At 37.0% G+C, this 27,307-nt stretch overlaps 1 protein-coding gene and 1 pseudogene across 1 annotated transcript; both read left to right on the forward strand.

Moving 5' to 3' along the window:
• Nucleotides 1-710: 710 nt before the first annotated feature.
• Nucleotides 711-5,056, forward strand: LOC135083300 (UDP-glucosyltransferase 2-like). Its single transcript, XM_063978041.1, has 4 exons — nt 711-1,829; nt 2,436-2,658; nt 3,557-3,776; nt 4,725-5,056. Exons 1-4 carry the CDS (start codon nt 990-992, stop codon nt 5,005-5,007), a joined length of 1,566 nt encoding a protein of 521 aa, XP_063834111.1. The 5' UTR covers nt 711-989; the 3' UTR covers nt 5,008-5,056.
• Nucleotides 5,057-15,193: 10,137 nt separating this feature from the next.
• On the forward strand, nt 15,194-21,473 carry LOC135083202 (UDP-glucosyltransferase 2-like; annotated as a pseudogene).
• The last annotated feature ends 5,834 nt before the right edge of the window (nt 21,474-27,307 follow it).

Genomic DNA, 27,307 nt, shown 5'->3' on the forward strand with positions numbered 1-27,307 from the left:
CTGTCAACTGGCCACTGTGCACACCCGTACTAATATTTGCTGCCATTGCAAGCAGACGATACATATATCCGACTGTAGTTCAATGTAAAAACATTTCTTCGTAAAGAAGACGAGTAAAATAATAATGTTATAGTATGTACTTTATCATCACGTGAAAATATAGTCGAAAACCGTAAAATAAACATGTCATTTTTGCAATTAAAAACAGACTAGAGTGTTGAAAAAGCCTTATGTAGAAATTACACATGTGAATTTAAGGTGGTCTCATATTTCTTTAGATATTTTGATCAATAAATCAAAATTCTAAAATATTGAAAGTTACTTCTGCTGTTAAAGTTATAGTTAAAGATTAATAAAGTTTAAAACTGCTTGTTCGATTAAAATTCAAACAAAACCCTTATCATGTTAAGATTTTCAAGACTGTCGAAACAATTGAATTGCCACTTAATTTGGCTAAATTAACAGCAGTGAGTTTGCTAAATTATTTATCAGTTATTCTGGTTCAAAGTAGAATGGACGTAAAAGTTTGCAACCCATTAGTCTCAAGAGTAAAAAGACCTTTAAATTCATAATTGACTGTTAATTTGTTAATTGCAGTAATGTTTTATCACCACTTTAAAACAGTCCAGTCATTTTTATCAGCGGGTCACCACTAGCATAATTAGCGAATACAACTACTGTTCATTTTCTAATGACATATTATTATTTCTTTATCATCGGAATGAACGTGCAAAACGGTCCTATAAATGATTTGTGTTCTCAAGATGTTGTTCATTCGCAGTGTTTGGTATAAATAGTCAACAGTGGCAGTTTGTATTTGTATTTATTAAATCAATGACCAAGGAAGTGTAGTGAATGAGGAAAAAGTTGTCTGTAATGGTGATGACGGTCAAAAATTCCTCGATGTAAAAAACCTTAGATTGTTCACAAAATTCTTGAGAAATTCAAGAAACCTACAAAATCAATTCATACTAAAAACAATAGCAAATATGCCAAGTGTTATGAAAGTGTTACTACTAATAAGTATAGTGTTAGTGCAAAAATATGAAGGAGCAAGAATCTTAGCAGTATTCCCGATTCCATCAATAAGTCATCAAGTAGTCTTCAGACCACTATTACTGGAATTGGCAAAGCGAGGACACGATGTGACTGTAGTAACACCAGACCCAGTATTTACAAATGAAAAGAGTCCGCCGAATTACACAGAAATTGATGTCCACGAGCGCTCTTATAAAGCATGGAGAGAAAACTTTCTATCAGATGCTGTAACCAGCGGTGACAGAGAAGATCTGCAAACCCAAATGCACGTAGCTTTTAGCACTATAAATAAAGTATTTGAAATGCAACTACTTACACCCGAAGTACAGAAATTGATTAAAGATAAAAATCAAAAGTTTGATCTACTTATAGTAGAAGCCTGTCCACTAGTGGCGTTGGGTTTGACCCATGTGATCAAAGCGCCAGTGATCCAGATGAGTTCGTTTGGGGCGTTTATGCACAATATTGGGACTATGGGGATGCCAAATCACCCAATTGTGCACCCTACGTCGATAAGACAGAGAGTTCATAATTTAACGATATGGGAAAAAGCCGTCGAGATCTACAATCATATAAGATTGTATAGGACTCTGGCTTTGTGTGAAGAAGAAAGTGATGAAATGTTAAGAAGGGTACTCGGATCGGATATTCCGAAATTAAGTGAATTGAGGAACAATGTGGATTTCTTGTTTTTGAATGTGCATCCGATTTGGGAGCTAAATCGGCCGAGTCCACCAAATGTTATTTATATGGGAGGACTACACCAGAAACCAGTGAAAGAATTGCCGAAGGTAAGGTGTTCACATACTCGCTATTGTATTCTTGAATAGTCTAAAATTAATATTAAACGAATTAAACCCGTTTCGCGTAGTTGTTTTAAATACGCAGAGGTCGCACGGGTTCGATCACTGCACAACACAAACATTGATTAAAGTTATATTTAAATAGTGCATAGTAAATAATTGTATTTTATCATTGTACTCGTATTGTAGGAAAGAAATAAAGACATTATTATTATTATGTAGATAATCTATTTGGTCTAGCTGATGCTTACTATCTATAAAATTAGGAAAAAGCTTATAAAAAAGTTAGCATGTATTTGAAATCCGTTATTTTACTATATCAATCACCTAATCAATACGGGTGTAAACCAAATTCTCCATTTTCCTCTGGCAATAGGTATCTAAGAGAGGGTCGTTCTCTAGCAGTGGAAACTAACGCCCGTATTCACAAACAATGGTTGCTTAAGTGAAGCTGCAAATCGGACACACAGCGTTGAATAGAGCTCTTGATTGGTTCGTGTGTCACCCTGTGCGTCCACGCGCTCTGTGAGACCTCATAGTAATGTTTGTGAATACGGGCGTAAATTATCTGACTGAATGATTTTTTTGTTCCAGGAACTCAAATCATACCTCGATTCATCCAAACACGGCGTGATATACATAAGTTTCGGAACCAACGTCGAACCAGCGTTGTTACCCCCGGAAAGAATTCAGAAACTTATAAACGTTTTCTCCAAACTTCCTTATGACGTATTGTGGAAATGGAATAAGGATGAATTGCCCGGAAGAACGGAAAATATAAGGATATCTAAATGGCTGCCGCAGTCGGATCTTTTAAGTAAGTCAAAACTTTATTGCTTTCAAATCCTTATGTACAGTCAGATTCAAGTAGTTCGTGACTTTCAAAGTGGCCAAATTGACAGAACAATCTATTCCAATTGTAACAAAGATGTAGGTATTATGAACTTTTTGGCTTACTTACTTTGGGTGTACGAACTATTTGATACTTCCCGTGTATAGATGATAGTATCTTAATTTATCATTACTTCTTACTAATATTATAAATGCGAAAGTTTAGATGTCTGGATGTATGGATGTTTGTTACTCTTTCACGCAAAAACTACTGAACGGATTTTAAAGAAGTAGATGCTAATTTGTTACAAAAATGTAAAATACGCAATAAAGATTTGAATTTGAAAAAAAATTGTTAAGCTGTGTTGTGAAATTAAGTGGATTGATCTAGTGTTGTAATCTTAATTGTGAAATTGAGTGGATTGAACTAGTATGTAATCTTTAAGTACTTGCTACGAGTACTTCCTGCTGATAAACTGTTTAATTGGGATAGGCTTTATAGGGTTTTCATGGGATTATTTTATTATTTTTATAGTTTTCATTATTATAAAATTAATAAAATTTGCAAGACTGGGTGCTGAAAACGCATAAAATATTTTAGTATTATATCTATACTAATATTATAAATGCGAAAGTAACTCTGTCTGTCTGCCTTGCTTTCACGCCTAAACCACTGAACCGATTTTGATGAAATTTGGCAAAGAGATAGTTAAAGTCCCGGGAAAGGACATAGGATAGTTTTTATCCCGGTTTTTGAAACAGGGACGCGCGCGATAAAGTTTTTCTGTGACAGACAAAATTCAATGTGGGCGAAGCCGCGGGCGGAAAGCTAAAAGTAGGCCATAATTAAATTTTTCAAGTCATAACTGTAAATTATGTTTCAGGACACCCCAAAGTCAAACTTTTCATCACCCAAGGTGGTCTTCAGTCCACTGACGAAGCCATAACAGCTGGAGTGCCCCTGATTGGTATACCGATGCTGGGAGATCAGTGGTACAATGTGGAACAGTATGCGTACCACAAAATTGGACTTCAATTGGACATGGAAACGCTTACTGAGGAGAAACTGGATAGTGCAATTCGCACCATTCTAAACGATGAAAGGTAAGAATTCGATGAATTCTTGTAATTAACAATTCAGAGACAATATTAAGGATAATCCAATACCAGAATTTATGATCGGGCTTCAATAACTTCGAACCATTTTCCTTTATTTATGACGCAATAACAGCCCGAAAAACAAAATCGAGAAAAAATGCACATTATGCGAACCCATCATCGTCATATTAGGTATAATAATACCTAAACATAATAATAACTGGAAACAAATTATATGGTGATTAGGTACCTAAATGTGAGGTGTTTTTGGCAGAACATAATCTAAGAACTCGTAAAGCAAAACATTCAACCAAATGTAAAATAAACATTTTAACAAAATAATTCTTGGTGGGTTCTAAGGCCTCAGCCTCGAGTTTAGCGGGCAGCGGGGCGGGAGCGGCGGCGGCGCGGGAGCGGGGCGGGCAACGCAGACCCGTTCTCGAAACAAGCGGGCAGCTCGCGCGGCGCTTTAGCGGCGAAATGTTGTGTTCGGGGTTGTGTTGTCGAGATATTTGTTTTTATTCGCAAACGAAATGTTTGAACAACGGCGACAATTTTATGTCGATTCAAATTTATTCCTAACGCTCGATTTATTGTGGGCCAAAGAAGGAGTGCGCTGCCCGCTCGTTGCCCGCTCAAGCGCCGCTGCCCGCTCGTTGCCCGCTCCCGCCCCGCTGCCGCGCCGCTGTTTTCGAGAAGCGGTCTATTTGATTTTACGCATAAGATCCTGCCGCTCCCGCGCCGCCGCCGCTCCCGCCCCGCTGCCCGCTAAACTTGAGGCTGAGGCCTCAGATAGTCCTGTGTCCCCTGAGACTTGCTCATCATCATCATTTCAGCCACAGGACGTCCCTTACTGAACATAGGTCTGGAAGTCATTGGGGGAGGCCTCTGTTCAGCTGTGGACGTCCTATGGCTGAAATGATGATGATGATAACTATTTTTATTACCTTACAGCACGTACCGCAAGAACGTAGCGAAACTTCGTACCCTAGTGCAAGACCAGCCTGAGACTCCACTAGAGCGCGCTGTCTGGTGGACAGAGTACGCCATCCGACACTCCGGCGCACGTCACCTCCGCTCGCCTTCAGCTAACGTATCCTGGTATAAATACTTCGAACTGGAGCTAGCTGCCTATTTAATTTTTGCATTACTGACTATAGCTATAGTGTTTGTTGGTTATTTATTGTTTAGTATCTTTGGGCAGTATAAAGCTAGTATCAAAATTAAACGAAGTTAATTTAGTAGGATTGTTGATATTTATTTTAATTATACTTTTAAGTATTGTTTATGGTTGTTTTATTTATAAAAAATACCTGCTCCTGTCTAGTTTAACGGTAACGTTATTTTGTGTCGGTGTTATAACCATGGCATTATTAGCATAGATAATTGATGATTAAACGAACTTCGAGTGAAGTTCGATCATAATTATATGAATAGCTTCATTCGAAGATATTATTTACCAGGTAGTCCCTTTAAGCTACTAGGCGACTTCGCAAAATTTTTAGAGACTTTTATTCAGTCTAATTAAAAACAAAACACGTATGGTTTGTATTGTAATACAAAAAAGTATCTTATTTGACTACTTTATTTCTTCCCCCTCCAATAACCCTACCGCCGTAACAGTCGTAACCGGTACTACAGCTCATTCTTTCAGAGTTTTTGCAAAACCTTTTCAGTGGGTATATGGGGGGGTGGGTGATAATATCTTCGAATGAAGCTATTCATATAATTATGATCGAACTTCACTCGAAGTTCGTTTAATCATCAATTATATTTTATAGCTTCATTCTTCAGATATTATTTACCAGGTAGATATTTAGAGTAAAGGGTTTTGCAAATAATAAAAAATAATGTATAATAATTACTTTATTCATTATCAATACTTAATTCTAATGAACACATTGTTTCTTATTATCAATAAGGTTAATTATCAAATAGATCATTTTACACATGGATGTCATCTTAACATAATTATTTATTGGTTAAAACACATAATTTGTGTTGTACAATATAAGTTAGAATTTAAATTACATAGTAATTATTCATTATTCATAATAACAATTTGTAAATCGGTAATTGGAATCGTAAATCGGCTACCTTTTAGGTAAACATACAGATTTTGCAAACAGGCCGTCATCTTGTATATTTCTATGATAAAATCGAGCGAAGGTACTTGAAGTGTTAGACCAGCCTGCGGCTTTTCTAATTGTTTCTATGTTAGATCCCGCGCGACTCGCAGCTGATGTGGCTGCGTGCCGCGTGCTATGTGCAGTGAAAATGCTTATGTCTATCCCGCTATCTGCCAGCACTTGTTTGACCCAGCGGCTAATTGTTTGTGTGGTTGCTGGTCTATGTGGTGGTTTAAATGTTAATAATAGTTTACCGGAATTATCTTCTCTATTATGTCGCGTTAAAATAATGTAATCCTTTAGGGTAGTAGCTGGGCAAATTTTGATATTTTCATGAAAGTAAGGCAAATTTAATATAGGTTGTTCATGGCCCGGCCTTGATGTTTTAATGATGTCCGTGATTATAATTCTAATAATGTTATCATTAATAGTTATATTACTTAGTTTTATTAGTGAGATCGTTTGTACTCTTTGAGCTGTACAAATTGCCAATAGTGCTGCTAGCTTTTTAGTGATGTTTTCCAGCGTTAATTCGGTATTGGGGTACAATTTTGAAAGGTGATTAAGAACTAATTGTGGGTCCCATGTATAGGTATATTTGGGTAAGCTAGGCCTTAGTTTTAATGCTCCTTTAAGTAATCGTTTAACGTTTAATAATAAGGACAGTGCTGATCGATGACTATTTAAAGATGCATGCGAACAGCCTTTATTAAATTGTTCAGTTAAAAAACCTAAGATGTGAGATTTTGTCGGTTCGTAGGTATCTAGTTTGTTAGATTCGCAGAAATGCCACCATAGTTTATAGCAAACGTTATATTGCTTTAGAGTGCTGTCAGACAGCGAGGCTAACATTAAGGATATGGCTTCTAGTGGTGTTTTTCGCCGTATGAATGCTTCTTGCAGAGCCTCGCGGCACCCAGGGTAAGAGTCTCGTGCAATGGATGGTGTTCTCTGAAAGGAGATTGCAAAAGTCCTTTATGTGGGCCTAAGTATATTATTTTAGAGGCTACAAGGCTCTGCAGAAATGGAAACCACGGCTGCGAAGGCCATATTGGAAATACTAGTATTCCGTTTGCATTGTCATCTACGATTTTTCTTAAACATTTTAAGATAAGCGAAAAGGGAGGAAATGCATAAAAATTAACGTCTTGCCAGTTTAGGGTGAATGCATCTACTGCGATTGCGTCTGGGTCTTGTTTCCATGATACGAATTTAGTGCATTTGGTATTTGTGCGAGAAGCGAATAGATCTAGGTCGGGTTGACCCAACTGTTCAACGATGGTTTTATAGCTTGAGACGGATAACTGCCATTCGGTGTCAGGATTTATAATTCTAGATGCAGGGTCAGCTTTATTCTCTTTGGTATTAACATAAGACGCGAATAACCAGATATTTCGTTTCTCGCACCATTGCCAAATAAGACGAGATAGATCGTTTAAATGGGGAAACTGAATGCCTCCCATGCGGTTTACATAACTTATGGCTGTTGTATTGTCTACACGTAACAATATTGCGCTGTTGGTTATTTGGTTAGCAAATACCTTTAATCCTAAAAAGACGGCTAGCAGTTCTTTATAATTAATATGGTGTTGTTGTTCATCAGCTTTCCAAGCTCCATGAGCTCGTTTGTTTCCGCACGTAGCTCCCCACCCTGTACTAGACGCGTCTGTATAAATTTCGAGTTCGAAGTTTGAATATCGCATGGGGTTAGAGGTTTTAAAGATGTTATTTAACCACCATTTAAGATCTTCTAGTATGACTATAGGGAGTATGATGTTTGTTTCGTAATTATCATTTTTAAGTAAGGCTAAGTACTTTTGCCTTTCCAATATCTTTGTGTATACCCAACCGTACTTTACGGCTGGGCAGGCTGCGACTAATACCCCAATTAATTGTGAAAATTCTCGTATCGAGCATTTGGTAAGAGTTGTAAATTTTTTAACCAACTGAGCAATATTGTTTCGTTTTTGTTCGGGTAATGTAATGTGTAATGATTTGGTATTGAAAACAAAACCTAAAAAGCGACAAATGTGATTTGGCTGCAGAGAGCTTTTTTCAAAGTTTATTACGAAACCTAAGGATCGCAGGAGTCTCAAAGTCTCATTAACGTTATTTTTACAATCGATAAAGTTGTCTCCAATGCATAAAATATCGTCTAGGTAAATCACTGATTTAAAGCCGAGATTTCTGAGATGAGAAATAACTTCTTTCATAATTTTTGTAAACACCCAGGGTGCCACTGATAGACCATAGGGCATAGCAGTAAATTCATATGTTTCAATGATTGAATTGGAGGCTTTTTTGCACTGAAAACGCAAGTATTTTCGGTCCTCGGGATTAATAGGGATCAAAAGGTAGGCTTCTTTTAGGTCTATTGTTGCCAGATAAGCATTTTTTGGAATAAGTTTGTATGCTGTTCTATAGTCTTCCATTTTGAAATGAGACTTTGAGACGAATTTGTTAAATTTTTTCAAGTTCAATATAAAACGTTTGTCGCCATTAGGTTTTGGTGTTAAAAATATGCTAGACAAGTATTGGTCAGTGAGAGGTGTACATTTTTCAATAGCTCCTAAGTCTATAAGTTTGTTTAAGGCGATATTTAAATCTTGATATTCAGCATGTGAGAAATTACATGGAGGTATGTTATATTGAACTACTTCTTTACAAAAAGGTATACGTAAACCATTTTTAACACAGTCTAATACATAAGTATTGGAAGTGATATGTGTCCAATTGTCATAAAAAAGAGATAATCTGCCAGCATGTACCTGAGTTATTGTTGTGATGTCCTCGGGCGCATCTGGTGTGCAGGACGTGGACCCCTTGGGAGAGGTGGAGCTGGTGGTGGTATCATCGAGGTTTGCTCGTACTGTCGTCGAGCATTGGGCGTGGGCTTCCTGTATCCTCCTCGTCCTCTGGTTGATGGGTAACGAGGAGGGGCCTGCCAGTTTTCCGAATATGGACGTGATGTTGAAGGCTGTGTTTGTCTTTGGTTTTGATTAGGTCTTTTCATTTGGTTGCCTTGTCTTTCGAGGGTTTTTGCCACCTTTATTTTTTCCGACAGGTTGGCCCCGAAGAGCAATTCGTCTCGTTCTGTGTTATTTATAACACTTAGTGTGGTTTTATCTAGGCCTGTGCAGACAACTCTAGTTCTGATTTTCGTGAACAATGCGTGCATATCACACAGCATTCGACAACTGTTGCTTAGATGTTTTATAGCTGAGGCTTTGTCGTCGCTTGTCATTAATTTTTCCATGGCCCTATTTATGGCTGTTATAGCCGAGCCTATTTGCTGTTGATTTGTGGCCCATCGTTTATCTTTTGTTTTCCTTGCGTCAGTCACGGCCGCCATGATCTCGGGGTTCATTTTCGGGGCTTGAAGCAGTCTACAGTTATTGGGAGTAGTGTATTCTTTGTAAATCCTGTCTTTTGCTTCTTTGTCCAGGCCTTTTTTGAGTAGAGGCTGCCATAATTTGGCCAGCCGTTCGTGTATGTCGCTCCCGTATTCGGGAGTGTCATCAGTCGGGTCTCCCAATGCTGCTAGCAGCTCTGGATCCAAGTCTGGTGGCGTTGTTGTCTCCGAAGTGACATTTTCAACAAGACTCGTTAGTTCTTGTGTAGGCTCTGAAGTAGTTTGTACTTCCAGGTTTGGTTCTGGCAGGATCTCAAAGGTTTCCTCGTAGGGGATTTCAACCGTGTTATCGGCTTGAGGAGGTGAATTCTCCTCGGGAACTAAAAGTAGAAATAAGCTATGTAAGTACTTAATTAAAATTCTTACAATTTGAATTATTTTAACTACCTATGTTGAAGGTGGAAAGAATTACTTTTTTTTTTTTTTTTTTATATACTGCCTTATTTAGATCATGAAAATATTGCTAAATATTGATTCTGTTGTCTGTATTTTAAATATCTAATAAGTATTTTAGTGGGTAGGTATATAAATTTTATTAAAAGTAAAGTCAAGGATTTGACTCTCGGTCAATTTGGAAAAAATTGACTCTTGGGTCTGCTAAAATGCATAATTTACTTATTTAGGCAACTCTCGGCCGATCTCGAAAGATACTTGGCTCTGGGTTGAGTAAGTAAATGCTGTTGTAAACAACAGCGACTCTCGGTCAATCTCATTTGAGAATTAACTCTGGGTCTACACGCTCTACACCTACATGTGAGGCGTTTTGGTAGGAGAAAACACTGGTTTAGTACACATACTTGATAGAAAACTGTCGTCATCGGTTTCACATACACTTGGCGTAATTTCTTTTCTCCTTATTTTTGCAATTTTCTTTTCGTAATGCTTGATTAGTTCTTCAGCACTACGTTTTGGCATTTTGATTTTCAAAAACTTTTGTAAAATCACTTATTTCACTTATTTTTATATGCAAATATATTTTGAGAGGTGCGTTCGTCGCCGCGCGCAAAAAGGAATGAGCTGTAGTACCGGTTACGACTGTTACGGCGGTAGGGTTATTGGAGGGGGAAGAAATAAAGTAGTCAAATAAGATACTTTTTTGTATTACAATACAAACCATACGTGTTTTGTTTTTAATTAGACTGAATAAAAGTCTCTAAAAATTTTGCGAAGTCGCCTAGTAGCTTAAAGGGACTACCTGGTAAATAATATCTGAAGAATGAAGCTATAAAATATAATTATAACTATTTTGAAGTGGCGCCACTGAGCCGCCCACGATTTAAATACACGTTTTTGTCAAATCATTACTTCTTACTACTTGTTTTCAAATGTAACGACCTAACGCTTTAATTTACTGGAAATTGAGATTACACGCAATTACCTAAATAAAAAGCATTTTACTTCGGAATTATCAACACGCCTCTTCGTTTACGAGCATCGCAGCAACATTGTGTTCCTTCGCGGCCGAAGTACCCACAGAAAAGGCTCGGCGACCTTCGGACTTCGTGCAACTTCACACATCGCAAGGAAAAAAAAAACCATCCAAAACGTGCAAAGAGGACGAAGACTGAGAAAAGGCACCTGGTTAAGACGTCGTGAAAGTCTGCAGTAGGTCTACAACCTACAAAAGCGCATTTCGGTACGGCCAGCCATTCTTTCCCTAACCTGCCTCCCCAGCTTCACTAGTGTTGATACTGTGCTTAATTTCTCATTCCAGTGCTTGCATGCATCCACCCAATCCGTGCTACGTCATCTAGCATCCGCTTACACACCAGTATTAAGCCGTAAGTGTTTCCACAAATCACCATAATGACATCAGAAAAGTCACCGTTTAAACTTGCTTTCTCTGAATCAAGTAACAATAATGTGCTTATGGAGTTATTTAAAATACGGGGAGTTCGAAAGGGCAGGTTAACGAGATTGTCAAATTATGTAAATACTCTCGTTAATCAAGACTTACCCGTTCAAAAACGCATAGATTTAAAGTTACGCATGAAAGGCATCAATGACTTGCTCACTGAATTCAGCACTCTTCAAACACGAATAGAACTAACTGTATCAGACTCAGCATTAGAAGAACAATTAACACAACGCGATCAGTTTGAAGAGAGCTGCTACAGTATCTTAGCCTTGTGAATGCATTCTAAGCTCATAATCAGGGGTCAGTGAATCTTCTAAGGTGCCTAGTGGTTCATTACAATCGATTAAATTACCGACTATAAAATAAATATGCCTAACTTTGACGGTGTTTACGAGCACCGGCTCGAGTTTCGAGATACTTTTGTTTCCCTAGTGCATAACTCTAATGAAATCTCAAATATACAGAAATTTCACTACCTGAAATCCTCATTAAAGGGAAGATCAGAGCAAGTTATCAATTCCTTAGAGTTCTCTGCAGCTAACTATTCAGTAGCATGGGAGCTACTCCTAAACAGATACAATAACAATCATTTGCTAGTGCACAATCATGTAAAATCACTGTTTTCCAAACAAAAACTCCCTAAGGAGTCTCCAAATTCACTCAGACGTCTCAATACAATACTTAAAAACTTACGCGCATTAAAAATACTAGGTGAACCCAAAGAACATTGGTACACTTTAGTTATTTACATAATAACCTCCAAATTAGACGAGACTACTGAGCGTGAGTTTAAATCACTCAGATTCTAAGAAAGCTCTCAAGGTAGATGATTTGATTAAGCTCAAGGATCGTGCTAACATGCTGGAAACATTGCTGGTACCACATAGTCCTAGTATAAAGTTTAACCACGATAATAAAAACATAACTTCTACAAAGTCCACTGCAATGTTTCCACCAATAAGCCGCATCAACGATTCACTTCTATCAAAAAATACCTAATGTGTAGTGCCGACCACTCATTATACGCGTGCCAAAGATTTCTAGGTTTTGATTTGGACAATCTTATCACTAAACATAAGTTGTGTGAAAACTGTACCGTGTCGTAAGTGTAACAAAAAACATACATTATTTCACAACGACTGATCCGAGACTGACCGAGCGGTGTCCCTCCACACCTTCAGCGCTAAACGCACGCCCCCCGCAGCCTCAGGCCCGCGGGCTCCATCACAATGCAAATCAGGGATGTTATGGATATCCGTAACCATAACCGAAACTATCAGATATCCGAAATAAAAAAATATCCGTAACCGTAACCGAAACTATCGGATATCCGAAATAAAAAAAATCTGTAACCGTAACCGAAACCGATTTAAAAGTTTCTGATAAAGGCGAAGTCTAAATCTTAATATTTTTTAATATTTGTTACTTGTCTGGCCGCCTGTTTTACCTTTAACATAGGTGTCGTCATAATTGATGAAGTGGCTATGTGAGTCGCGCAGCATCTTGATTGAATTTTTCATTTTTAAAATTCTAATATCCGTAACCGAAATTATCTGAAACTTTCGGACAATCCGAAATGATTTCATATCCGTAACCGAAACCGGTATAATATTATTCTAATATCCGTAACCGCATCCATAACCGAAACTTCATATTCTTAACATCCCTGATGCAAATTCTAGTTTCGCAGGTAAATAATGCACACATTGATAATGACAGTCAATCTGTATAATATACAGATTGACATATTATGTGCTGTTTTACTATCGACTGCATTGATCGAAATATCTGATGTGAACAACCGTTTGGCTAGCACGAAAAACTTTCGTCTTCGATTGAATGGTTTATGTATTCGAAAAAATGCGATCCCAGTAGTTGCATAGTAATTTTTATGTTTGGAAAACCGCAGTCACACGTTGTCAAAGTCCTACGGTAGGTAGGTAATATAATGTAACGTGTGACTACGCCTTTCCAAACATGAAAATTACTATGCAACTACATTAGCAACTTTGTTCAGTTCAGTATTCAGAAAATCTTGTTTTATACTTTTTCAGCGTCGTTTTTTGTCGTAGTTGGGTTTTAGTTTTTTTACTTTTTATTATTTGTACTATTTTGGTGTTAAAGTGTATTTGTGGCGCATAATATTAACAAAAGTTAAATTGATGAACTAATAAGTAGTAAAGAAGCTATGAACGAAAAGATGTGAATCATAATTTTCACACATTTCTACATAACCTGTTAAAATTTTTCCGGTGATAAAAAAGTAGTGGTGTATATATATTCAAAATGTACAAGTAAAGCGCTTTCAAATGATACCAAACACGGCATATTTATCTTAACTTTATTTTTTTACTCTGTATGTTTTGTCCGCTAGAGGGCGCCACATTAGATTTTGTGAAACCCCATAATATAGCCTATAACCAGCGGACAATTAAGACGCTTCTAATGATATGGCATTTGTAGAATTCTGATAAGCAGTTTAGAAGTTACGAGGAAACAGATGAACATACATACATACATACATAGCCTGTCAAAATCATAACCCTCCTTTTGCTTTGCCGTAGTCGGGTAAAAATTAGTTTCGTTCTACCATTTCTCATACTGAGTTCACTTTAGATCAAGTTCACAGGCACGCTGTTTAAGTTTTCATACAAAATTTTTTTATGGCGATTCGAATACGCAAACGATTCTAAGTCGTAAGTTTTTCTTGCTGAAGGTACCGTCACAAACCGTTATCATTTGGCTCGCGCATTACTTGAAAGTGGCAGCCAATACTGTTTTATTTGCAATTTGTAAACAATTATGCGACAAATTAAACGCTAATATAATACAATCCGCATACGAAATTCGAGGGATAGGCAACTCAATCACACAATCCACGCAACTGTGTGACATCAATAATTATTATTATGAAATCGTGCATTACCGATTTTACTACAAACTTACGATGTTTTGTTTTGCCTAATAATTATCACATCACATCTACACTGCCAGCCGTATCTATGCTAACATAGCGCACAACAGTTTAGGATAGCACAGACCAACTGACTTATAATAAAATTAAACCGATGTTTTGTATAAGTTTGACAGACTTTTGAAGTTTGTTAAAGTTAAATTAAGATGGTGCAACCCAGCAACCATCAGTTTTTATCTATGACTGAACAATGTTAACTTATCTAGAAAAATCTTTATCTAATCAAATTATGTGTTTGTCTAGAATTGACCTAGGAAATGTTTTTTTTTAAAATAAAACTATTATTTTCCTACCGGACCTGACAAATAATTTAGATCAGGTCAATTCGCCATCAGTTGTGTTTGTTTTTGATTTGATTTTCCGGGTAGGAATAAAATAAATAAATATACAGAAGTCAAGTTAGATTACTTAACACAAGGTCCACTAGTGACTAGATCATGAGTAACGTCATTATCTAATGAATTGGGCATTATTTAATAAAGATAATAAAATTGGTCCACTATTCGTCGTGATTGGTTTATCTATACTAATAATTATAAATGCGAAAGTAACTCTGTCTGTCTGTCTCGCTTTCACGACTAAGCCACTGAACCGATTTTGATGAAATTTGTCATGGAGATAGTTTGACTCCCAAGATGTCCTATCTTAGTCCTATAGGACAGGTTTTATCCCGGTTTTTGACACAGGGACGCGCGCGTTAAAGTTTTTCTGTGACAGACAAAATTCCAAGCGAGCGAAGCCACGAGCGGAAAGCTAGTATCCAATAAAAGGTAACATTTTAGATTCATCAAGCCATCAATCAACAAGCTATAAATCAACCCGAAGTGACTATAGTTACCCAATAACCAGGTTAAAACTTCACACAAATAAACTAAATAGAAGATAAGGGTAATTATGCCGATAGATACATTGTAGCACAAAGCAATGTGACTCAAGTTCAATAAAAGTAAATCGTTGAAACGATTAGACGCATAATATATTATTATATATTCTAATTGTCAAGTTATCCATCAGAACGAGCTTAGACATTATCGTGACAACAATACAGCCATGGCTAGGCTAATTTCCTTAGTGATAGTTATTGCATGTGCTATTGTGAGTGATGAAGGAGCTCGGATACTTGCAGTGTTCCCTACGCCATCAATAAGCCATCAAGTGGTGTTTCGAACGCTGACATTGGAGTTAGTCAACCGAGGTCACGAAGTAATTGTTCTGACAACAGACCCAATTTTCAAAGATAGAGGGTCACCAAAGAATTTGCTCGAAATTCTTGCTCACGACGTTTCTTACGATTCTTGGTCAGTATTTACTTCATCAAATCTTACAACAGGCAATAAAAAGGATATGCGCGCCCAATCGAGGTTAATCCTAACATTGTTGATGTCGCTATTCGTAAAAACAGATGCAACTGGAGGAAATGAAAAAACTTCTAATGGATAAATCGCAGAAATTCGATTTGCTGATACTCGAAGCATACTTCTGGCCATTGTTAGAGCTTACGCACATATTTAAAGCACCAGTGATACAGGTCAGTTCATTTGGATAGACTGATGATAATTTGAAAACCTTTGGTGCAGTCATCCATCCTTTTCTTTACCCGACGTGTGGGATTCAGAGAGTCAATAATCTGACATTTTGGGAGAAGGTATCAAATATTTACAATGCTTACATCACAGAAAGAAATCTTGCTAAATTATATGAAATAACCAATGAAATGCTTAAAAGAGTGTTTGGTGAGAGTGTCCCATCGATTGATAACCTGAGAAACAATGTTGATTTATTGTTATTAAATATCCATCCGATATGGGAAAGGAATCGTCCGGTTCCACCAAACGTGATCTTCATGGGAGGTGTTCATCAGAAACCAGAAAAGGAATTACCTCAGGTAAATGATAGTTTTACTAAATAAAAAATTAGAATGAGAACATTAAAATTAAAATCAGAATTAGACAATACTAAACTGTGTAAACAATATTTGCAGGATCTCAAAAATTATTTAGACGCATCTGAAAATGGTGTCAATACATCAGCTTTGGAACCAACGTAGAACCAGCTTCGTTACCTCCAGAAAAAATTCAATCAATGATTGATGCAGTTTCTAAGTCACCCTACGATGTGCTATGGAAGTGGAATCAGAATGAGTTGCCGGGAAGAACTTCCAATATAAGAATTTCAAAATGGTTTCCACAGTCGGACCTTTTACGTACGTATTAATAACTAGCGGCCGCCCGTGACTTTGTACGCGTGGATCCCGTTTTACCCCCTTCATCTATCTTACGCGGTGTAGATTTTTTCATACAAATGTTTTTTCCCGCTAACTCCCGTTCCCGTGGGAATTTTGCAATATCCTGTTGTAACTAAGCTCGTTTACTAAGGTGACCTGCATGCCAAATTTTAAGCGTCTAACTTAAGCGGCTTAGATTTTACATACACAAGGATTTTCTCGCTAATTCCCGTTCTCGTGGGAATTTCGGGAATTCCTTGTTGTAACTAAGCTTCAAGTTTATTAAGGTACCTACATGCCAAATTTTAAGCGTCTTACTTAAGCGGTTTAGATTTTTCATACAAAAGGATTTTCCCGCTAATTCCTGTTCCCGTGGGAATTCCTAAGTATACTTTGACCTGCCCAGGAGTATGAAGAATAATTGTACCAAGTTTCGTTAAAATCCGTCGAGTAGTTTTTGTTTCTATAAGGAACATACAGACGGACAGACAGACAGACAGACAGACAGACAGACAGACAGACAAAAATTTTACTGATTGCATTTTTGGCATCAGTATCGATCACTAATAACCCCCTGATAGTTATTTTGAAAATATATTTCATGTACAGAATTGACCTCTCTACAGATTTATTATAAGTATAGATAGACAAGACTCATTCTATTTGCCATATTATTAATATAACTAGCGGCCGCCCGCGACTTCGTACGCGTGGACCTCGTTTTACTCCATTAGGGGTGGAGTTTCGTAAAATCCGCTCTTAGCATCTATAGCGCATACATTTTAAATTTCTACTCTCTTACTTTAAACACATAGGACTTTCATAATATAAACTTCCAACCCTCCTTTTATCTCCTTAGCCCCCGTAGTTGATTTCTAATGATACATTTTCAGTATATGTACCACCACCACCACCACCATATCAGCCATAGGACGTCCACTGCTGAACATAGGCCTCCCCCAATGCTTTCAATGTTTATCGATTGGAAGCGGCCTGCGTCCAGCGCTTCCCTTTACGATGTCGTCGGTCCACCTTGTAGGTAGAAGTCCCACGCTACATTTTCCGGTACGCGGCCTCCTTTCCAGAACCATTCTGCGCCATCGGCCATCAGTTCTGCGTACTATGTGCCCTGCCCATTGCCACTTCAGCTTGCTAATCCGTCGGGCTATGTCAGCGACTTTGGTTCGTTTACGGATCTCCTGATTTCTGATTCGATCTCGCAAAGAAACACCAAGCATAGCCCTCTCCATAGCACGCTGTGCAACTGAGCTTCTGTATAAGGCCTATAGTGAGAGGCCACGTTTCCGAGCCATAAGTTATCACTGGTAACACACATTGGTTATACACTCTAGTCTTCAGGCATTGAGGTATTTTGGACGAAAAAATGTTGCGTAATTTCCCGAACGCTGCCCAGCCGAGTTGGATTCGACGATTGACCTCCTTCTCGAAAATGGACCTACCTAGCTGGATCGTTTGTCCGAGGTAGACATACCTACTTGTCGACAATCTCGAGAATTGAGCTCTCAACTGAAACTGGGTAGGGCGCAACATGGACATTCGACATATTATCTAAGCTTCGTTTTGTCCATGTTCATCCTCAGGCCTACCTGTTGGGAAAATCGATTAAGGTCTTCGAGCATTGTGCCAAGATCTTCCAACGATTCTGGCATGACCACAATCGTCGGCAAACTGTGGTACTGTGTACACATGTACGTACACAGTACCACAGTGTACCGAACAGTATATGTACACCTCCACAATATCTAGAGATCATAGTGAGCATATATTTTAACTTTCAAGTCTCTTACTTTAAAAACCAAGGACTGCAATACAAACTTCTAACTCCCTTTTTAACTCCCATAAGGGTTGAATTTTGCAAAATTTCGTCTTAGTGAATACCTACGTTCTAAAAGGAGATAACTATATTCCACTTTGATCACCTGGCTTTGATCAGCCAGGTGATCAAAATGGACTTACAGCGACAATTTAGTGTCCTTTGAATTTGTTTTGTGCCTTTGATCACCCACGGATACGATGTCCTGGGTGAGCCAAGTAGACTCTAGTTAAAGTATTATTTTAGTGTCCTTTGATCATCTACAAACAAAGCACACCTCCTCTGAATAGTCACATGTCCAATTGTTGTACTACATAATATTTTGTTTTGTAACATTTTTGATATTTTCTAAAAACCGCAATAAACAAATTGGACATGTATGTGACAATTCAGAGGTATGATTTATTTATAGGTGATCAAAGAACACTAAAAAAATCATTTAACTGGAGTCCACTTTGATCATCTTGGTGATCAAAGCCAGGTGATCAAAGTGGAATAGACAGACCATTAACCCCTATGAGAACTCTTTTGAGACTTGTAGTTTCCGAGACTTCATGAGGAGTGAGTGAGTCACTTAGTCATTCAATGACCTTTCTTTCTACTAAAATTATACGTACCTGTAGTAATTATCATTAAAATCAAATAAGTAAGTACCTACCAACCTAAGTAATTAAAATAAAGACCCTATCAAAAAATTTACAAATTACATACAGAAAATAAAAACGAAGTAATTCTTATCCTATTTAACTACAATCGCCCACGCGCCCATCCCATTTGTCCGCCGCTGAACCGTACCCTAATGTTCATCTCGGTAGATGGCGGCACATAGTAAGAATTTGCAAGGAAGTTTGTAAAAAGTCACTAATTAACACTTTGATGTGCTCGTTTAAACACAGTGAATGATTCAAATAGGTACATACAGTGAATGGTTTAATTACATAACATATCTTTATTTATTAAATTTTCAATATTATTTACGAACAGCGCTATTCATAGTAAATGTAATATTTAGTTACTAATTTACTAATGATGTCGATAGATGGCGTTTGACAGCTTTGCCTTCATGAATATTTACGTACCTCAAAAATTTTTGGCAGGCGCAAGAAGATTTTAACCTATGACGATAGATGGCGCTTTTCCACGTCTTATGAAAATCCTAAATATTTTACGGGACCCTATTTTTTTCCAAAATAAAATTTAGCCTATGTTACTCGTGAGTTATGTAGCTTTCGAATGGTGAAAGAATTTTTAAAATCGGTCCAGTAGTTTTTGAGCCTATCCATTACAACTAAACAAACAAACAAACAAACAAAGTTTTCCTCTTTATAATATTAGTGTAGATATACTTTCAACTGTAATTCATCAGCTGGCATTTATTTTGCACTATTTATTTTCTTCTTAGGGTGGGTTGCTGCACCATCTTACTTTAACTTTGACAAACGTCAAGAATCTGTCAAACTCCATACAAAATACACCGGTTAACTTTATAGTTACGGTCAAAGTAAGGTGGTGCAACTCAGCCTTAGTCTTTTGTTTTTGTGCGTTGTAACAACTAAGATTTTATGTCATACCTACCTATTTTATGAGTTAAAATATCTGACATCGTCTGCATCAGAAGTTGATCAGCTTTTACTTCTAAGATTTTGCTTCCCATGATAACTGTGTTTTCTTCCAGGTCATCCAAAAGTAAAACTATTCATCACATCAACAGAAGGAGGTCTACAATCAACTGACGAAGCCATAGCAGCTGGCGTACCATTGATCGGCATCCCCATGTTTGGAGACCAGTGGTTCAACATAGAACAATATGAGTACCATAAAATTGGCATCAAAATTGACATGGACACCATTTCAGAAGAAAAACTGAGGAACGCTATCGAAACTATTAGGAAAGATAAAAGGTAAGTCGCCATTAAGTTACACAATTTTGCTAGTTACTAGCTGTATAACTATTTTTGTTTCTAATTTTAATACCAACACAAAAAAAACTATAAATTCCATCTTGGAGTGGTCTACTTATGTTTTTACATAATTTTTTGCCCCCTTATCTCATGTTTACGTTATCGGCGGCCATTAACATGTAGGTACTTGAAATATATTCTTCCTCTCTTTCCTTCTTCTTATTGATCTTTGAAGGGTTTGAACATGCCATATTCGAGCCAAAGTCGGGTGATCTTTTACTGAGACCATTTTAATAGTTTTATAACTTGTTACTATTCTATGAAAGTATATGAAATGACAAAAGGTTTACTCATCAATTTGATATGCAATTTAGAATGAATACTAATACATATCGTGAATTTTTATTGTGATTGCCATCGTATGTTATCGGTTTTATTATCTATCACGGTCATATCAATCATTCAATAATTGAGCTGCTCAGTCTAGTATGCAATCTGGAATATTTCCTTTTGCAATATGCATACGATTGGAAAATATTATGTACAACCTTTGCCCGTGGCTTCGCTCGCGTGAATTTTAGTCTGTCAACAGAAAGTCTTCATCGCTTGCGTGTCCCCCTTCTAGTCCTGGATAAAACTATTATAGTTATATGTCCTTTCCCGGGACCCAATCTATCTCTATACCATATTAGTAGTTTAGGGGTGAAAACGTAACTGACAGACTTACATTTCGAATTCATTGTTAGAAAATCATTATAATTTCAGCCACTTGATATGTTCAGTAACAAACGAACATTATGCCTCCTCCTTCCTTCATATAGATAGTACCATCCACGAAGTCACGGCCGACTAATTTTTGGTCAAGAAGCGCGGTTGCAGGGAGTTTGATCCGAGCGTCAGTCATGAAAATTAATTATTGTAGTGTGCGTGTGCACTGATGGATAAATTAGCGTGTACTGATAACACTCAAACATTAACATTCGCGGAAGCAAGCATACATAAACTAATTAAGATCACGATTAAGACGAATGGTGGGGCGCGTCTTCGTTGAAGGCACTATCTACATAATATGTTCGAATAAAAATAACCTTTTATTTCAGTTACTACGATAACATAGCGCGTCTCCGAACCTTCATGTATGACCAGCCCCAGAGTCCACTAGAGCGTGCAATGTGGTGGACAGAGCACGTGATACGTCACTTACGCACAGCGGCAGCGAACATGTCCTGGCACCAATACTTAGAAATAGAACTAGTCATTTATGTAATTTTAGGCTTATTAACTGTGACATTAAGCATCATTTTTGCATGCTACCTCTTGTACAGAACTGTGATTAGACCGAACAAAAGTGCTAAGTTGAAAAGTATCTAATTGTGCATTACTGAAAAACTCAATAACTCTTTTTTTCTTTGCTAATATGTTTTAAGGAAGTCCATTCCTCTTACAATCAATAAATCATTTATTGTCTTAGTTATAGGTATTACAATAACACAGATCTTAAATGTATATGTTACGGTTAATGTCATAAATTGAAAATTATGAATAATAACCAGTTATTATGAATATTATTATTTTTTTAATTTTCATACTAAATAAATTTTATAAAATTCGATTTGTATGAAAATTAAAAAAATTAAAATGAAGATATCAATTTTCTGACTTCACCATACCATTTATATGACCATGTTAACATGGGCTAGTGTCGGCTCATATACCCATTTACCTAACACCCTGTATAGATAAGTAAAGTCCATTAATCATAGTTACAAAAATAACAATATCAATATAATTAATCGGTGTTTATGTTTGCTGTTACTATCGGATTTGGTTTATCAGTTGTGAAACATGTAATTGTATTTTTGATATTCGTAGATTAAAAATTATATTCCACTGCGTGTGTCGCGGACCGGTCTTGACGCACGGGAGGAGACGTGCGGGAGGAATCCCACCACCACGACAACCACGAGCAGCGCGCCGTCCGCCGAACGCGCCACCGCCACACACTCGCTTGGGCCCCCAGCCATACACAGCACGTACTCCTCGTACGGACCTCCAACTCGCGATCGCCATTTTGTACTAATATAGTCTAGTTGAATCCTAATGAGGATCATTTCGATTTTTAGCTGTGAATGCAGATTTATAGGGCTAAGAAATCCTTAAGACAAACTTCCTTAGAACAAAAATCCTTAGAACAAAAATTGACGAAGTTATGGCCAAATTACTAAAAAAGTTCACTGACCGCCCGGCGCGGGAACCATGACGTCACTATATCCGATCCGAACGCTTCCGGCGTACTGCGTGGATAGAAAATATTTTTTTCTAGCCAAACTATCAGTTTTAGAGAAAAACTTGTAATGACATTTATTCATCAGAATAAAGTAAGCTATCGATAGGTAATTTTAAAAAATAGAAATTGTGAAAAATATCGCAAAAAATCCATACGCTCATACGATTCAATGGAACGCGGAGACGCGATTGGGGTCTCCGCGGTGGTATATTTGGCGATTTATTGAAATAAAGTGTTCATAAGTGTTGTTAGAGTCATATCTTCTTCCAAGTAAAATATTAAAATGTATAAATATTAATTTATTTACTTCTTCTAACAATATAAGGTATAGCTGAGGTCTGCCTCAGTGTATCTGTACACTCTGCCTAGGCTACAAGACATTGCTATGAAGATCATTTCGATGTACACGCAATACCTACCTGTTTTTTGAGTTAAGCCTACGTACCTACCTGTCTATTCGCCGTTCCCATGGGCGGGCCAGCTGCTGCAGGAAAGGACAGCTGCTCCCTCCTGGAAATCTATTTAATCTTAGCCTAGAAGCTGGGTATGACTCCCCCGCCCCCCTCCTCTCCCCAGGTCATAAGCTGGGCATGACTTCCCCCTCGGCAAGAAGTTAGGTATGATTTACACCCCCCCCCCCCCCCCCCCAGGCCAGAAACTGGGTATGACTTGACCCCTCCCCCTCCCCCCAGGCCATAAACATAAGCTGGGTATGACTCCCCCTCGGCCAGAAGCTGGGTATGACTCCCCCCCCCCCCCCGGGCAGAAACTGGGTATGACTTGACATAGATTTGGACATAGCGATACTTATTTTTTACAATTTTTATTTTTAAAATTTACTGGTCGATAGGTTACTTTATTTTGATGAATAAATGTTATTAAAAGTTTTTTTTCTATAACTGATAGTTTAGCTGGAAAAAAATATTTTCCATCCCAATAGTACGCCGGCTGCGCTCGATTCGGATATAGTGACGTCACGCGGCCCTGCGTACGTTGACTTTTAGCGGCAAAAACGGCCTATGTATATGTTACGGTTAATGTGATAAATTGAAAATTATTAATAGTAACCGGTTATTATGAATAATTCCCGACAGTAGCGGTTAAAGTGATAAATTAATCACATTTAACAGTGATTATTTAATAATTCAACCTTAGTACTATCAAAAGACAATGCCGGAAATTGGCGTCTTTTTTTTTCGCGCGGCCATCGACCAAACTTTGTTTTTTGATTACAAAATAGTGTAATAAACCAAACTTACTAAAACATGTATACCTCTAAACTCAGTCTGAACTGAGTTACGAGCATTAGAAGATTGATGATTTTCATACCAGATTTGCTTTTTGCGCGCAAAGTTTTGTAAGAAATTGCAACAAAATAGTAAGATTGTATGTGTAAACAAACAATATCATCCATTAAAGGCTCCAGACATCAGTATGGAGCAGAATCAGCGCAACAAAAAAATAGCGCAATATTTTTTTGCAATTTCTTACAAAACTTGCGCACAAAAAGCAAATCTAGTATGAAAATCATCAAACTTCTAATGCTCGTAACTCAGTTCAGACTGAGTTTAGAGGTATACATGCCATAGTAAATTTGGTTTATTACACTATTTTGCAATCAAAAAACAACGTTTGGTCGATGGCCGCGCGAAAAAAAAAAGACGCCACTTTCCATACAAAATCTGGCATTGCCATTTCATAAAAGAGAACAACATCTTGTGTACGTGCTCATGTACAGCCAAACTTTTGAACGTTTTGATATCATATATTAATATAATTTGGCATAATGAGTTTGGAATGTTTCTTGCATAATTATTACTTTTCCATGATGCCTATAACATAAAGTTTTGATTTAAAGTGAAAAATAGGTTGAGGTGCGGCGGGGGTGGCCCTTGGGCCACCCCTAAGTCGCCTATTTAGTTTTATACACACATAAATGACCTCATATTAATCACATTTACCAAATCATGCGGTAATTATTCATAATAACCGGCGATTATTCATAATTTTCACATTTATCACTTTGACCGTAACATATAATATATTACTTAATATCTTCGTAAAGGTTCGGACAAACCAACGCGTGCAGCGATGGCGATGGCGATGGCGACCACTGCGCGTGCAAAAGTTGTTTCACACTGCCGCGACCGCGATGGCGATCACTGCGCGTGCAGGTTGTCACTGTCACCACAACTGTCACGCATATTGTCAATCACGCCTATTCGGCAAAATGGAAACTGAATTAAATGATTTGTTTGGAGCTTTTGATGCAATTGAGACAGTGGAAACACTTTTTCTCTCAAGTTTATTCAGGCGGCCATATATTATAGAATGAGACAGGATTACATGCGGTATAGGTAGCCTGGTTACTCATAACCAAGCTATATTTCTGGCTTCGTTTGTAGTCCCTAGAGCCCTAACAATACCTTTTAATTAGATTTAAAGAAAGGTTTGATAGGAAGGAGGACTGCACTAAGGCTTTCTTGGCCTCAGTGGGGGAAATGAAACACAACGCGGACGGTTGATATCTGGTTTATTACTGTTATGCTATTGCTATATACAAGATTTACATAATGTACACAATTCAATGTGTCCAGTCCAATGTGCCGTCGGTGTAGAGTGCCTACGGTGCACGTTCGTTCAGGGTTCATGGGCCAGTCGGCTAGCATGTTGTAGGTCGCGGTCGATGCTGACGTGCTTGTACAGTATCCTTGTGGGCAAGTAAGACTATAACCAATTCATCTTTTTCCTTGAGGGAAAAAATTTGCCCCCATTACCTTTTACCATTGTCGTTCTTATCGTTAAATCGCACAAAACTACACAGAACTCAACACAACATCTATCAAAATCAATTTTCATTTTCATTTTTGGTGCAACAGTCATCTTGACATTTACTTTTTTTAAGGCAAAGGAATTACATTATGCACCCAAACCACAGAGTACATAATAGTCCAAATATCTTTTTTGTCTTAATAACCCAAAAATACAAAAAGACATCAGTTTTGGTCAACTAGGTATTTCTAGTGGCACTAAATTAATGACTGAGACGTTTGATGACTTTAATTAGGTTTTTAAAGTTTATTTATGGCATACTTAGAATTGCTCTAGGGCTTTTGAGAAAGCTGCACACATGTACATTCTTAATTATTTTGTTCTGCAGATAATATCCCAATTTTATTTATGAAGTTGAAGAAGCAGGTTCTCGAGAAAACTAGAATATTTTTTTTATTACATAAAAATAAATTCTGATATTGATACTTTATTCCGGGTTTCGTACCTCATAAGGAAAAAACGGAACCCTTATAGGATCACTTTGTTGTCCGTCCGTCCGTCTGTCAAGACCCTTTATCTCAAGAACGCGTGAACGTATCAAGCTGAAATTCACATGAAATACTCAGGTCTATTGTCCCTTTAAGCTGTGAAAATATCAAACTTCTAAGCCAAGCCAATCAAAAGATACAGCCGATTATGTCGATATTTTCAACAAATTTTCGACAGTCGCAAAGGAATCAAAACCTACAGGATACTTCCCGTAAACTCAGAATCTTGAAATTTGGCATAAAGCATTGTCATATAATGCAAATATAGGAAAAATTGCGAAAATTTCATTTTTTTAGTTATACAGTGTGAGTCACGTTAAAGTGTACATATGAAAATAGATGAAACTAGACCTATTTTTATCGACAAAAAAGAGGTCAAAAATTTTTTTAGATTTTTTTTAAATTTTTTTATAGAATTTTTTTTCTTCCAATTACTTATTGTAAAGAAAACGTAATAACTTTTAAACTAAGCGGTATATCCTGATAAAATAAAAACAGTAATAATGTTAAATAACAGGCGATACTGAAAAAATACATAAAATACCCAGAAAATGCCAACAAATAATAAAAAATGATATTTTTTGAAAAAAATCTGCATTTAATTTCGTGTTTTTTTGGTTATTTGATAAATTTCTCCAAAAAATGCCCCCATAACAGGTGGTTTTTATTACTTTTTATTATTCTCTATCGTATTACCTTTGTAAAACCAAAAATTGCATGTCTCTATCCCTATCACAACATTTGCTATGATCGTTTGAACTAAGCCTCTCCGGGCGCGCCATTCAACGCTTCGTTAACAACGAAACTGAAAATGGCTCTAGATTTGTAATTTTGATAAAGACAAGTTAGATTTCAAATAAACACAAAAGATTTTGAAGTAAAATAAGCATTTTAGTTAAAATTAAAATTGTCTCTACCTGTAGCGGAGAATAATCCTGTGGCAGGCCTTTGTTCAAACGATCATTGCAAACGTTGTGATAGGGGTAGAGACATGCGATTTTTGGTTTTACGAAGGTAATACGATAGAGAATAATACAAAGTAATAAAAACCACCGATTATAGGGGCATTTTTTTGAGAAATTTATCAAATAACCAAAAAAAACACGAATTTAAAAGCAGATTTTTTTCAAAAAGTATCATTTTTTATTATTAGTTGGCCTTTTTTGTGTCTTTTATGTATTTTTTTAGTATTGCCTGTTATTTAGCATTATTACTGTTTTTATTTTATCAGGATATACCGCTTAGTTTAAAAGTTATTACGTTTTCTTTACAATAAGTAATTGGAAGAAAAAAAAATCTATAAAAAATTTAAAAAAAATCTCAAAAATTTTTTGACCTCTTTTTTGTCGATAAAAATAGGTCTAGTTTCATCTATTTTCATATGTACACTTTAACGTGACTCACACTGTATAATATAATAAAAATATTTTAATAAAATGAAACTTACTACCTTATTTCTCACGAACGAATAAAGGTATCAAATTGAAATTTATACCAAATACCTAGATCTATTGTCCCTTTAAGAAGTAAAAAAATCAAACTTCTAAGTTAACGCGATCAAAAGATACAGCAGTTTATACCGACACCTTAGACGAATT

This window comes from Ostrinia nubilalis, chromosome 23 (assembly GCF_963855985.1).
Source record: "Ostrinia nubilalis chromosome 23, ilOstNubi1.1, whole genome shotgun sequence".
Taxonomy (NCBI): domain Eukaryota; kingdom Metazoa; phylum Arthropoda; class Insecta; order Lepidoptera; family Crambidae; genus Ostrinia; species Ostrinia nubilalis.